This window comes from Agaricus bisporus (assembly GCF_000300575.1).
Source record: "Agaricus bisporus var. bisporus H97 unplaced genomic scaffold AGABI2scaffold_5, whole genome shotgun sequence".
NCBI classification, from domain to species: domain Eukaryota; kingdom Fungi; phylum Basidiomycota; class Agaricomycetes; order Agaricales; family Agaricaceae; genus Agaricus; species Agaricus bisporus.
Genome location: NW_006267368.1, coordinates 2,024,132 through 2,037,268, shown reverse-complemented (window position 1 = coordinate 2,037,268; position 13,137 = coordinate 2,024,132). Strand labels below are relative to the sequence as shown.

Sequence of the window (13,137 nt, the reverse complement as noted above, 5' to 3'; positions counted from 1 at the left end):
AAATTGTGAGTGGGGAGAAGACAAGAGTGGCGGCGAGGCCAGTAATGAGCGCAATATCCTCATATCTTTTGTGTACACCTATTGATCAACGTCACAGTCACAGTCTACCTCGCAGAACTCTCTACACCCCGTATCGATAAGCTCCGCATGTGTATTTCTATCTATCTTAAAGTAGCGCAGGTCTGGTCTCTTGCACCGGCGCAGGAGCGTCCAGTGACACTTTCTGGATAAAATCGCAATAGAAAGCGATCCATGGTGCCGTTAGCGGCACAACATGACCTGCCGACATGCGTCAGTCACTAGTGGAATCTAGACTACGAGTTCTTCATACCGTCGTCATGTATGATCACACGCTTTCTCTCACTCAGGTCCATCAAGGCTCGCGATCTTGGCATGGGCACAACATCGTCCAGTCTCCCAGCAATATGTAGTGCTGGTGTCTGGAATGATGTCGTTAAAACTCTTGATGCCACGGGATCAATCAACCTGAATCCGGATATGCAGACACAGAACTGCCTTTCCTCTCCGTCAGTGCTATCCAAGAACAGCTTATGCACATAAACACTTACAAAGGGGGGTGGATGGGCTTCCCGTCGCAAAGGAAAGAGGGATACATAGAAGGACGCTCCAGCTATACATGGGCTTAATCAGGGGTTTGACCACCGCAAAAATGATAAACAGCACTTACGATCGAAGCGACAATAGCAGCAGCAGCCGCACCCTGACTATGTGAAAATCAATGAACTGTAATGGACAGGCATTGGACTACGGCACAAGTATCGCATGTTACCGCTGCCATATCCAATGATCGGAAGTTTGGGCCCACCTGAATCCAAAAACCCCCTAAGATCAAACAAATCTGATTAGTGATGCGAAGCCTTGTAGTCATCAACACTTACATCAAATCTCTGCTTCTCTAGCGCCTTTTTGACAGTGTTCATCGAATCATCGAGCCCTAAAGCCACTGTCACTTCCTTACTGTAATCCCACCAAGTCCTACTATCGGACTCGGCTAAAAGTTCTTTCAACCATGGATCATCAGGGTCATGTTGCGTGGTTCGCCTAGCTGTCTTCCATGTTTGCATTCTCCCCTCCACGCTGACACCATGTGGCGCGTCAACAAATACTTTTAAAAATCGGTGTTTGGTCACAATCAGTTACATCAAAGATAGCATCTACATGAAGCAACATACCTAGCTCAATTCCCCTTGACTCGCATTCTCGACAGAAAGGTTCCAACTTCCAAGTTCATTAGAGAATTGAGAGAATCCTGAAAGCTCTAGCTCACGCTGTCCTTAAAAGCCTGGCCATTCTTCGTCCATCTAGACATCCACAATTCAAATTTCTGCGACAAGAGATGCATGAAGACTCACCCATGCAACATGAGGACTCGCTTCCTCGGCATCGGCGTCGGCATCTCGATCCAAATAGCACAGATCACCTAGATGAGTTGGCTACAGCGGAGATAAAGTATCGATTCCTAGATTCCCTCTTCACTGGAAGGTGGCTGTTACAATCCAACCTGAAGGCTGGAAGGGACGTTCAATGAATAAATACCCATATATATCGATACAATCAATATTGATGTTGTGTTTCCGGTTGACACTTCTACAATAGCCGGTAGTTTGCCGGTGGTGCGCATTCATCCCCCGTGGCCATATGTAAATTCATGGATTGGACTGTACGCCCGCGCATTATTGGCAGAGTCTCTCTGCCTTTCAGCTGAGCTGTCTGTACTGTCATTTCCAATACATGACAAAAGCTTCCTTTGAACACGGCGTTTGTGCGGAGCTGCTTGTAGCTCACCTTAAAACTACCTGACTCTCATACTCAGAAGTCTGGAGTCCGAAAATTCGGAAGTGTTCTTCTCACAGGGCAGGCGTGATCTAGAGTCCGATGGAAAGTCTAATCTGGAAGCTTAGTCTCGAACACTTGTCTTCTTTCCAAGTTTTTACATATATCCAGTGACAACTAATAACAATAGTAGATATGCTGCAAAGAGAGTTCATGAGAGATCGCATAATCAGAACGGAACAACCTTACTTCCTAAAATCCTAAGAAATAGGCGTCGCAGTTCTTGATGGCGTTGCAGACACAGCAACTCTGCCAGGAGAGGGTATATCACCAAACGGATTTCTTAAAAATTCTGCCAGAAATTTGCGCCAATTGCCTTGCGATGGAACAAAATGACCTGCAGGAAGGAACAAACATGAGATTAACGTATTCAACGGGCGCAAAAGTTAATATTGATACCTCCATCGTGTTCTTCAACCCGCTTGTTGCTTGAAACATCGATCAACTTCCGCGATCGCTCTTCTATAACGATAATATCGTTCCTCCCAAGGACATGAAGCGTACGAGTCGAGAATGAAGGTGTAAATATGGCATCACAAATGGGATCGGTCAGTTTGAACCCAGAGACTGCGATACAAAATTGCCTAGGAAGAATAGATCCGTCACAATAGGAGGTAAAAATTACGAGAAAGGACACACATCGGTGGATGCGGAGGTTTGCCATCCACTAGAAAAGGAGGATAGGTTTCCGGTTTCTCCAAAAGAGCAGCAATGATCGCAGCAAAAGCTGCACCTTGACTAGAGTCCACACTGAGAACCCGACACTCCAAGTCACATGTAAAATGAAATGCTCACCTGAAACCCATAACACCCTACTCATGAAGCTCTGTCTAAACCCCTAATCGCATTTGAAATGACGAGCGAAATAAACTGACATCAAACTTTCTCTTCTGGAGGACATCTTTGACCACCGCAAGGCTATCCGCCAACCCGATACCCTTGGTTCTTTCGGGATTAGGTTGCCACCATGCACGAGCGATGAGCTCAGGATCTTGTTCAGGTGGCTCAGTGGTGCTGAGTTCGAAGTTGAGCGCAGGATTGTTGACATGTTCACCAGTGACATCAACGGGTTGCAAGATGTGGGGAGCATCGATGAAGACTGGATGGGTACGAGTGCACTCAGACGCGACCACGACATACAGATTGAAGGAGATGAAATACCAAGCTCAACATCCTTGGCTTCTTTCCTCAATGCGCCTAGCTATGTATATATGTGTGTCAAAAACCGTCAAGGATCATACAAGTGACGTACGCGTTTACTGAAGATGTTTGCATTTTGCGAATATCTACGAAATTGAATGCATAATTTCGTGAATGAGTGCTATGACAGAAGGCCTGAGCTTACCCATGAAGGACAAGGACAGCACGCTTGGCTGTCATTGTGTCCACAAATCAAGTTGGTGAAGGTTCGGACCCAGTCCGGATTCGGATGATGGCGGAACGGTTTTCCGCTTTGGCAATGCTACATGATTGCAATGCAAATTCTATACAAGATGTGCACTATAGTACACCAGAATGAACATAACAGATATCACAGAAAAATGCTAGTGTATCGTCTGTTTGTCGACAGCTGGATGCCGAAATAATTAAAGTAGTCCCATCATTCGGAAAACCCATCATCTTCCCGTATCGTCGGTCGCATTTTCTCGATCATAATGCTGATACGTTCGTAAACCGCAAATACAATAGCTTGACCGGGAGCAACGCGAAGCACGCGAGGAGTAATACCCTTATAGAAAGACCGGAAACCTTCCTGTTTCCACATGTCCGAAGCAATGGCCGTGATCCGTTGGATAGCTGACTGACCAGGGATTGCGGTCGCTTTCTGAAGGCCTGGAGATCCGCATGATCAACATCAGCGCTCGGAGATTAACGTGAAGACGCACGAGTTTTGATGGTATCAATAGGAGCATTTGAAAACGGACCCATGGCACCTGAAATGAGACCGATAACCATGTGCTGATATGACGGAAGCTCAGCAAGATCGGGCTGCATTCGATGCGCAAACTTCTTAATTTCTTGATACGCCGTGAAATTAGCTCCCTGATTGGTGGCTTGACGTAGAGCGGTGAGGGAAACACCACGATACAGTGTGGTTATACCCTCTTCGCGGATGATAGTGTACACTGCGTGACCAGCATTGCGGTATCTGGGTGCTTCTAATGGGTCGGCCAGTGAATGTTGTTGAGCTTGCAATCGAATTTTGACAACTTCCATAGGAGTGACAACCAGAACACCTTCTGTTGTACCGGCACCCAAACCGGCTATTGAAAGTGATGTATCCGGTAAATATCAAGAACATACCAATACACTGCGAGACATACCGATGAAGATGTTTCCAACGCTAGTCTTTCCTGTAGACTTGTCTGCCAACCAACCCTTGTATGTTTCGAAACTAGCGAAACGAATGGCCATCTTAGGTACAATGCCCGACAACACCGCACCAAGACCTTTGTAGAGGGCGAGAGGTGTCTCGCGGCTCACAATGTTGACACCAGTGGCGATAAATCCTCGTGCCTTCGTCTGCACAACTTCATTAGTTGATAGCAGAGATGAAAGATCATTGATTTACTCCAGGTGTTCTTCCGGACCTTGAAAGTTGCATTCGAACCTTGATGGTGTCGAGGGGCTGACATACGAGCTTTATGGGGGATGAGTATGCATCTCAAACAAGGCTGGTGGACGACATACGGCTTCACATGCACCGGCGATGCCACCAGCGGTGATATGGGTAGCAAACCCAACGGGTTTCTTGCGACTGTTCCTGGACATGACTCAACGACGAGCGAGACTAATGGGGGGTGGATTTGTGGTGAAGACTTCAGATAGGAGAACGAGGAGTCGGCGACAGCATTATAACTAAATAGTATGACGCGGAATTTGCTCTTCTGGGCGGATTTAACATGTGAATGGCAGCCAGCCTGGTTTTATGTATGGACCACCCGAATTAGCCACCGAATTCATCCGCTAAAGGCCGCTCATCTCCTCCCTACGCACTGCGGATGTCCGCTCTTTTTCCACTCCGCCCGTCGGTTGGTGATAAGATATAACAGGATAGGACAAGCGCCTTGGCTTCGGATTATCCCGCAATATTGGATTACTTATTATGTAAGCAAGCTCAGATGGAATCACATGACTTTGAATTCTCAATTGGATCGGTTTCCTGACAGTGGCTGAGGATGCGAATTAGGGATGCAGGAAACTTGCTGCAGTACGTACAAAGCCACGCACCTATCGTGCTGTTGCCGCTGATACAAGTCTTAGTCAGTTACAGTCTAGGCTCGTCCATGAGTTTGCACTGATCGATGATCGATTCGATTGATTTGATAATCAAATTTGTTTACTTTTACTGTCTCAGGTGACACATTCTGCAGCCAATGAGAGCGGTCGCTACGTGCCGGAGTGATTTTGAAATGTATTGTCGTCTCCCATTCAACTCCCATTGGTTGTAACCAAGTTCTAATTGAATTGAAAACTTCTTGTTCTTGATTTGCCTGGCCTCGGCTAGAGCAAATGAGGTAATACATTGGATCGTTTTGGAAAAAATATAAATAAATGAAGCACAGTGTAAACAAAGGTGTGTCAAGTTGCCTTCTTTTCAAAAACAACTCAGCCCATAAATACCCAGGTGCCTGGACAGATAGTCCTCTCTTTCTGCTTCCTCCCACATTCTTGGGGCACCTGCAGACTACCGAGAATTCAAAAGATTCTGTTCAAGGTCTATAATTGCAAAAACGCGTCATGAGTGCTGATGTCACTCAGTTCCAAAACACTTCAGGCCCTTCCACTACGAGAGAGCTTTGCAAAAGCGTATCTCACTTCGATATAATGTTGGCAGAAACATATACAGTTGGCAAGCGCAAGCTCAACCAAGCCGGGATTCTAATCCTGAAAGGTAATTGTGCTCTTTTCCCATGTTTTATTAATTGATGGAACGTTACTCGTCTTAGATTATCAACGACTTCATCCAGAAGACACGCATCCAACGTCCCATACCCTCAATACGTTGTTGGACCGAGTCAGAGTTCGTATATGCGTCTCAAAGAAGAGCTTGCATCTTATAAATATCCAAAGAATGCACAGAATAATCAGGAGATCTCGTACAATTCTATCTCAAGCTGGTTTCAGCGGCGGCGCACATTGCTCCAAAAACAAGCACTCCGACAATCAACGACATCATCAACGCCTCGTACGTCTGTTTTCCCAAATTGCCCCATTTGTATCTTTCTGAATTGTATATGTCTACTTTGCCCAAAGCAATAGTGTCTTTCGGCCAGGACAACCTTCACAAACTACAAACTTTAGTCAATGCAACACCCAATCCTAGCCCTGAGGTGTTAGACACCTGGGCATCGCTCTTTCACGTTTCTAGAGCAGTTCTTCTTCATGCAATCCACGTAATCTTAGTGGAGAAAGCCCCCCAGGATGTCGGCCAATCCCAAATCGATGCCGAACAAAGTGCTCTTCACAGATTGAAAACCGGACTGCCAATCCAACGCCTACCCACACCAGCTAATTCCTTAACCCCTGAACCTGCCCCTGCTGCAAATAATGGAGGGTCACCTAAGTTTATGAAGAATGAATGCAATACTCCCACGCTTGCAAAGGCTACAGATTCCGGACGTGACATGATCGCCCAATTTCAGCAACCACGCGATCAGTCCTCGACGAATTTCATTCCAGCACCTGCTCTTCATGATCAAGTGATCCACTCACAGGCAAGTTTTTCTTTTTAAGCTAGATCGCGATCGGGTTTCTTTTCCCCGTTAGCCACACATCTTACTTTTGTGACCTACAGTTATCCCCTCCGCCGACACCCACTGTTCCAGCCACACAGGTCAATTCACAAACAACAAGAGGAGCAAATCCATCTACGGCGGCGTCGGTTGCCAATTCGCTCACAACATGCACCATTTTCTCAGGAATTGTCGAGGCTTGTTCTGATGCTGTTCAAGGCAGTCATGAGACGGCCCAGCCGCCCAAGACAGCAGCAGAATTCAAAGCACTCTTCGCGCCTTATGAAACGAAACTCGAGAACCTTTCTCGTGTGCTTGATGTCGCATTCGAAAATCCATCCGCAGACTGATTCTCGCGCAAAACATTATGAAGAATAAACGTAAAACCCTTCAGTCCTATACCACCATATCGCCATTTTTTGCGCTTTCCCCCTTAATGAGCAAAGTTTTATACGCTGTCTTACTCGCTTTCAACTGTCTGCCCACCATTTGCTTTGTCGTATGGCTTAATGATATACATTTCGCGCCCTGCACAAGTATTCTTCAGCTGCATGTATTACAGAATTAATTAGTTTGATAATGTAGCTATTAGAATCAACAACCCAAAAATTCTCTAATGGAAGAGGTTTAATATGAACATGGCATCGGGGGGTGTCACGGTGAGATAGATGGAGAATTCGCAGTCAAAGATCTACAAGCGCCAGTCCTTGAAAAAGTCGTCGTACTCGCGCTGCACAACAGTCAACATATAGTCAACTACTGTACCACCTTCCTCTTCATCCTCCTGCTCCTCTTCAGCTGCTCCGGTGTCCATGTCGTTTACAACAGCTTCACCAAGTCCCTCCTCCACTTGATCACCACCATCAGCCCCAGTACGTGATCGACTCATTGTGTTCTCCACGTTCTCACTGGGTTCCGCACCAAAATCATCATTATCCGCACCTTCTAACGCATACTCCTCCCTAGCCGCAATAGCAGCCGCATGTGCATCTTCCGCATCCTCGAATTCGCCAAGAGCCTTTGTCAATACTTTGTTCTCGGGGTCTAGAACGTCACCCTCATCATCGTTGAAGATCGTCCTCCAATCAAACGCGCCCTTTTGTATCACGAGATCATCCAGAGAGCGTTTTTGATTGGCTTTCCGTAACATGGCTTCTTCGACGGTATATTGGGATACAAATCGGTAGATATGAACGTCGCGTATTTGACCAATACGGTGCGCACGATCTTCGCACTGCTTGTCCATTTGAGGATTGAAGTCACTGTCATAAAACACAACAGTATCGGCCCCGGTGAGGCTGAATAAATCGCGTGAGCAAGGACAGTTGTGTAATAGCATAATGATGCTTACTTGATACCAACACCACCGGACCGCGAGGACGCGATGAAACAAAAAATTCTCGCATCCACGTTGAATCTCTCCGTAATGTATTGCCGGTCCTCGATCTTAGTCGCACCATCAAGCCTCGAGTATAGATACCCATGCAAATTCAAGAAAATTTCCAATAAATCCAAAATACGCGTCATTTGGGTAAATATCAACACGCGATGTCCACCGGCTTTCTTCTCTTGCAATAGCGTTTTTAACTGCTGGAGTTTGCCACAGTCGTACTGGAGGAGAGACGGATCAGGAAACGCAATTTGAAGTTTGACGCTGGCGGGATGGAGAATTTCATCGAACTCGAGTGGTTGGGCAGTTATTGGTTCTTCGTAACCCTTTAGAGCAAGTCGAGGAAGATCCAGCGCAACGACGGAAGGTGTAATAACGGCAAATGTCCGAATTTCATCCTTCATTGTCTCGGCCCGTTCTTTGTAGGAAAATACAGCTTTATGAACAGGCTGAACAACAGTCAAGAAATTCTGTCGAAGGCTCATCGTCGATAGCGGACGAAGAGGTTGGTACATCGTCCTAGCCAATGATAACAGTTCGGAAGAGTAAATAGGTGTCCGAGAGCATCTGAGGTCGTTGAGGTAGGCATTATGCTTCCATCGCGAAACAGTATCCACGTCTTGCATGTAAGCTTTGTAACGTTTATACCCAGCAATGGTCCGCGTATCCTTTGGCGGTGGTTCACCAGGAAGGTCATTGATATGTGGTAGTTGGGAAGAAGCTGATAGCCGTCGCGTTTCCATCGCGGTGAGCAAGGGTTCTTCCTGTTGATCAATGAATTGATAACCCAAGAGGCAAAGGTTAACCTTCTCATCCTCTGCCTCCAACCATCGTTTCCGAACCAACAGCTCTTTGATCTCAAAGTCTGTAATTGCTGACCGCTGCATTGCAAAAGACGTCACAATAGGGCGAACCTCAAAGAGATCGGGATGGTTGCACACTTTCCGAAGCTGCATGAGGATATTGGCAATCCTTTGGTAAACACCCGACTCAAGGTCATCTCTCGTTTGAGCTCGGGACATAAACTCGTCATAGAGAAACCGCTGGCGTTTGGATAGAGGACAGAGAACCAGATGCTCGAATTTGTGCGGTAATTCCTTCTCCACGTCACGCTTTAGTCGGCGGAGAAGATACGGGCGCAGGACGGTATGTAGCTTGGTAACACGCTGCATGGTATCGTCATCAAGAATACTTCCCATCTCAATGGCCTTCTCCAGAGGATCTACAACTCCAATAAGCAACAAATCCGGATCTAGCAAAATAGAACTTACTCGAGAACCAATCACCAAATTCTTTTAAATTGGCGAAATTCGATCCAGACATCAGAAATTGCAGTAATGCCCAGAGTTCCGTGAGGTTATTTTGCAGAGGAGTGCCGGTAAGTAGTAAGCGTCGGAAGGATCGAAACATGAGGAGGATATTCCACCGTTGAGATCTGAAGTTCTTGATCATGTGGGCCTCATCCAAGATCATATAATACCAAGGTTTCCGCTTGAAAATATGCGCATCACGGCTGGCGAGGGTATAGGAGGTGACGCAGACGTTGAAATGATATTTATCGTTCCAGCCCTGTCGCAGCTCTTTTCTCCGCTTCGTCGTCCCATGATAACTTAACACCTTGAACCCAGGCAGGAATTTCTTGAACTCCATTTCCCAATTTAGCAGCACACTGGTTGGAACAATCTGAAAGTTACATAAACTCTTTGATACTATCGAAGGAAGATATGAGCCTTACAATGAGGTGGGGACCCCATATCCCCCTATCGCAGGCGAGATGGGCCAACAAGGCAATAGTTTGAATGGTTTTCCTAGGGACCATAAGTGATCTTCACGAATGCACGAGAGCGTCGAGACGTACCCCAAACCCATCTCATCAGCGAGGATGCCATTGAGATTGTTCGTGTGCAAACTAGCAAGCCATTCCAATCCAGTTTGTTGGTAGGGCCGCAGAACGCCGCGAAGAAGTGCAGGAGGTTTGACTTTTTCTTCAGCGTCCCACTCTACTGGTGTAACAGCGAAGGGTCGTAGATACTCGGGTAGTAGTACATCTTGCGTCGTCTTCGCCTCCTCATCTTCTGGTTCCTCCATGCCACCCTCAGGTACTACTTCTCCGTCTACTTGAGCTGCACCATCTACCTCGACAGCTTCCCGCGTCTCTATCGGCCCGTTCGTAACTGTCTGTGCCAATGCTTCTCCTTCCTCCTCTTCCTCCTCCTCAGCTCTAGCCATCATAGAACTATCCTCCTCCTCTTCCTCCTCTTTCCTTGACAATGTGTCTTGCTCACCGTCGATCTCTACCTGACCAACCTCTTCCTCTACTGGGGTTGTATCCACTTCCATTGCAGCATGATTAGGTGAGGACTTGTCTAGCGGTGGGTAAATGAGAATTCCCCCATCTTCTAGTAAAGCTTCTTTCACGCCTCCAAGCAAAGGTGACTCTGGAAGAATTGTTGACTGTGATTCTGTCGGCATGTCTTGGTCTGCCTTTTCAGGCAGTGACAGCGTCGGAGGCATTTCACCAACACTAGGCTCTATTTCAACATCTCCCAACTCAGGTTGAGAATTATCAGCAGACGCCTCAACCACTGGACCCAGCAAGAGATTTGTGCCAGTATCCTCCCCGTCCTCCCCTTCCTCCTCCCCTTCCCCTTCCTCCTCCTCTTCCTCTGCCTCTGCCTCTGCCTCTGCCTCTTCCCCTTCCTCCCCTTCCTCCCCCCTCTCCTCCGCTTCATCAACATCCGAGGACTCCCGAATAGACGATGGTAAGACTTCATCGTCTAATTCAACCTGAATACTCGCGCCAACCCCAACTTCATCATCGTCGCTGGCTCCAATGGATGCCTCATCAGTCTCACTTCCATCTTCATCATCTCGACCCCACTCATCCATTCCTAGATCCAAACCACTCGATAAACTCCTCGCTCTGGTCAAATCACCCTGTTGCGTCTCCAAAAGCTGGCCCGATTGATCAAGAATAGCATCAAGATGCTCGTGTCCGCGTCTACGCTCCTCAGCTTCCAGCTTCTGCCGGTTTTCATCTCGTACATGCTACAAGAAAACCCACGTTAGCATTGCAACTCTGATACAAGAGAAAAGACATACATATACTGCTTTTCTCCATTCAGCATTAACGAGTTTCATGGTTGATTTTGCAAGAATTTTCAACTTCTTCTCTTCCTGTGCTCTCGCTCTATCCCTCTTCACTTCTTGTACATCCCAATATGCTTGAATTCTACTCGCAATCTGCGAAGACACTTGCTGTCCAATACTTTTCTTCGGTACTCTACTCCGTGCAATTACAACCTCTGCCATGATATCATCCCATACATCCCTCGTTGCGCGTTTCGGCGGATCATAAGCCGCAACATTAGGATCAGAACCAAAAAGTACATCAGTACCGGGGATAAAGCGTCCTTGATGACGGAAATCGGCTTCTTGGGCACGTATTCGCGCCTCGGCCATTGTGGCTGAAGCGAATTTTTCATCACTGATTTCTTCGCTTCCAAGTGTCCGGTATGAGGTAAGAAAACGACTGAGAGATCTTTTAAATTTCGAGGGTGGAGGTCGTTGTTTGTGGTGTGAAAGGGAAGGTGTGACAAGAAGCTTGACACGCTTGATATTTCTCAGAGTTATGGGAGTTGCATTCTCAGATGATGAGGCTGATGCGTCAAATCTGGAGGCCTTGATCTTGAAAATTTTCGCAGCAGGCCCGGAAGTATGCGAAACTGATTTTGATTTAACAGCCTCCTGTCACAGTCAGATCATGGTACGAGGAATTGACAAGGTGGGCTCACAGGGTCCAAAGATTCTTCCACAGAAACTTTGAGTCTCTTTGGCGGGGGCTCCAGCCCAGTATCCTCTCTCCGCCTGCTGCTCCGACGGCCAAGGGCAATAGACACGCTTTCGCGACCACTTTCCTGAACAGGTAATTCCACGGATTTTCTTTCCAGGGCTTTCGCAGCTATAATATCTCTAGCTCGCGTCCGTCGTGTAGAAGGAGCGGATACCGACGAAGGAATCGTGGAAGTAGCGTGGTGCACACCAATAGTCGACAAGACTGAACGCTCTTCTTCACCTTTTTTTTGTTTCTTGGAGTGGGTCTTAAGAGTAGAGGGGACGCTTGGTATGCTCACAGCTTCTTCAGCTGTATTATCTTTTGCAGATCTGGTTTTCTTGCCGACAACCTTTGCTTGCCTCGAAGATTTAATATCATGTATTGCAAGGGGAGGAAGTTTGCTTTTCCCGCCCTGTGAATTATTGCGTTTCAACGGTCTCTGCGGTGATTTGGTCGGTGAGAGTGGGAATCCAGATGTGATGGAAAGTTGTTCAGAGCGCGCCCCTCGAGTTCGCTTAGCAGGGCTGGCTTGTTCTTCAACTTTCTCGATGAGATCATATGGAGCCTTGTACTATAATAACATTGGCGGGAGGTAAGAGAAAGGAACGCTGTGCCACGCACCTTGATGAAATCTTGAGAATTGTCTGCCTTGGCAGCCTGCGACATCAGCACCCCGTCAGCGGCTTACAGTGACACAAAAAAGCATTCGACAAACTCGGGGGTCATACGTGAGCATGAGTTTGTATTCGTCCAAATGAAACAGCTCGCGAACCTATATCACACGGGGATGAATATCATCGAGAAAAACGGAGACAATTTGCACGAACCATAGTGTCATGCCGCTCGAGTACTTCCTCCATGCGAGTCTGCATTGCTTGCAACATAACAGCACGTTCAGCCTTCAAAACCTCCTCCGTAACATCTTCGGGCTTCATCATTCTCCCAGCGCCAGCTGCGCACCGGTCGTCAAGATCTCTGTCGCTTGTCATCTTCCGCAGAGTTCTCGATGATGGCGCCGCCTTCGCGCCCATCTCAGCACTTGTAGAATGTCTGCCATTCATATATAGCGCCAATGGCAATCCCGTAAAGTACGCGTCACGGGCGTTTCAAACAAGATGATAGCGGTCCTGGGCAATTCCTCGACGGTTTTGGGTGATTTTTGGATGGCGTGGAAGCTACTGGCTGGCCGAGTGCGAATTTGGGGGAGTTGTCGGTGGTTTTGAGGACGAGATGGATGGTTGTGGCCAACGTTGGATTGGTCAGGCATTATTTTTGCGGAGTCTGATACACTTTGTTTGGTCTCTTACACACATGCACATTCC

At 47.2% G+C, this 13,137-nt stretch overlaps 5 protein-coding genes across 5 annotated transcripts; 1 reads left to right on the top strand and 4 right to left on the bottom strand.

Annotated features, from left to right (window-relative positions):
- Positions 1–84: 84 nt before the first annotated feature.
- AGABI2DRAFT_192889 (hypothetical protein) lies at positions 85–1,531 on the bottom strand. The gene is made up of 9 exons (XM_006461322.1): positions 1,374–1,531; positions 1,289–1,322; positions 1,194–1,239; positions 900–1,126; positions 827–843; positions 689–725; positions 570–631; positions 332–516; positions 85–279 (listed from the first exon to the last, which is right to left on the bottom strand). Exons 1-9 carry the CDS (start codon positions 1,415–1,417, stop codon positions 167–169), a joined length of 765 nt encoding a protein of 254 aa, XP_006461385.1. The 5' UTR covers positions 1,418–1,531; the 3' UTR covers positions 85–166.
- Positions 1,532–1,910: 379 nt separating this feature from the next.
- On the bottom strand, positions 1,911–3,248 carry AGABI2DRAFT_192888 (hypothetical protein). Its single transcript, XM_006461321.1, has 9 exons — positions 3,200–3,248; positions 3,107–3,140; positions 3,016–3,055; positions 2,730–2,953; positions 2,650–2,666; positions 2,494–2,592; positions 2,254–2,438; positions 2,044–2,191; positions 1,911–1,992 (listed from the first exon to the last, which is right to left on the bottom strand). Exons 1-8 carry the CDS (start codon positions 3,232–3,234, stop codon positions 2,055–2,057), a joined length of 771 nt encoding a protein of 256 aa, XP_006461384.1. The 5' UTR covers positions 3,235–3,248; the 3' UTR covers positions 1,911–1,992; positions 2,044–2,054.
- Positions 3,249–3,308: 60 nt separating this feature from the next.
- On the bottom strand, positions 3,309–4,802 carry AGABI2DRAFT_192887 (hypothetical protein). The gene is made up of 5 exons (XM_006461320.1): positions 4,546–4,802; positions 4,427–4,495; positions 4,179–4,377; positions 3,741–4,118; positions 3,309–3,687 (listed from the first exon to the last, which is right to left on the bottom strand). Exons 1-5 carry the CDS (start codon positions 4,624–4,626, stop codon positions 3,455–3,457), a joined length of 960 nt encoding a protein of 319 aa, XP_006461383.1. The 5' UTR covers positions 4,627–4,802; the 3' UTR covers positions 3,309–3,454.
- Positions 4,803–5,511: 709 nt separating this feature from the next.
- On the top strand, positions 5,512–6,959 carry AGABI2DRAFT_178560 (hypothetical protein). The gene is made up of 5 exons (XM_006461319.1): positions 5,512–5,749; positions 5,805–5,878; positions 5,929–6,043; positions 6,112–6,557; positions 6,653–6,959. Exons 1-5 carry the CDS (start codon positions 5,596–5,598, stop codon positions 6,938–6,940), a joined length of 1,077 nt encoding a protein of 358 aa, XP_006461382.1. The 5' UTR covers positions 5,512–5,595; the 3' UTR covers positions 6,941–6,959.
- A 322-nt stretch (positions 6,960–7,281) lies between these two features.
- AGABI2DRAFT_118279 (hypothetical protein) lies at positions 7,282–12,846 on the bottom strand (the record flags this gene model as incomplete). Its single annotated transcript, XM_006461318.1, has 10 exons — positions 7,282–7,888; positions 7,942–9,202; positions 9,252–9,663; positions 9,716–9,788; positions 9,839–11,028; positions 11,083–11,727; positions 11,775–12,386; positions 12,437–12,472; positions 12,531–12,587; positions 12,643–12,846. 10 exons carry the CDS (start codon positions 12,844–12,846, stop codon positions 7,282–7,284), a joined length of 5,097 nt encoding a protein of 1,698 aa, XP_006461381.1.
- Positions 12,847–13,137: the final 291 nt, after the last annotated feature.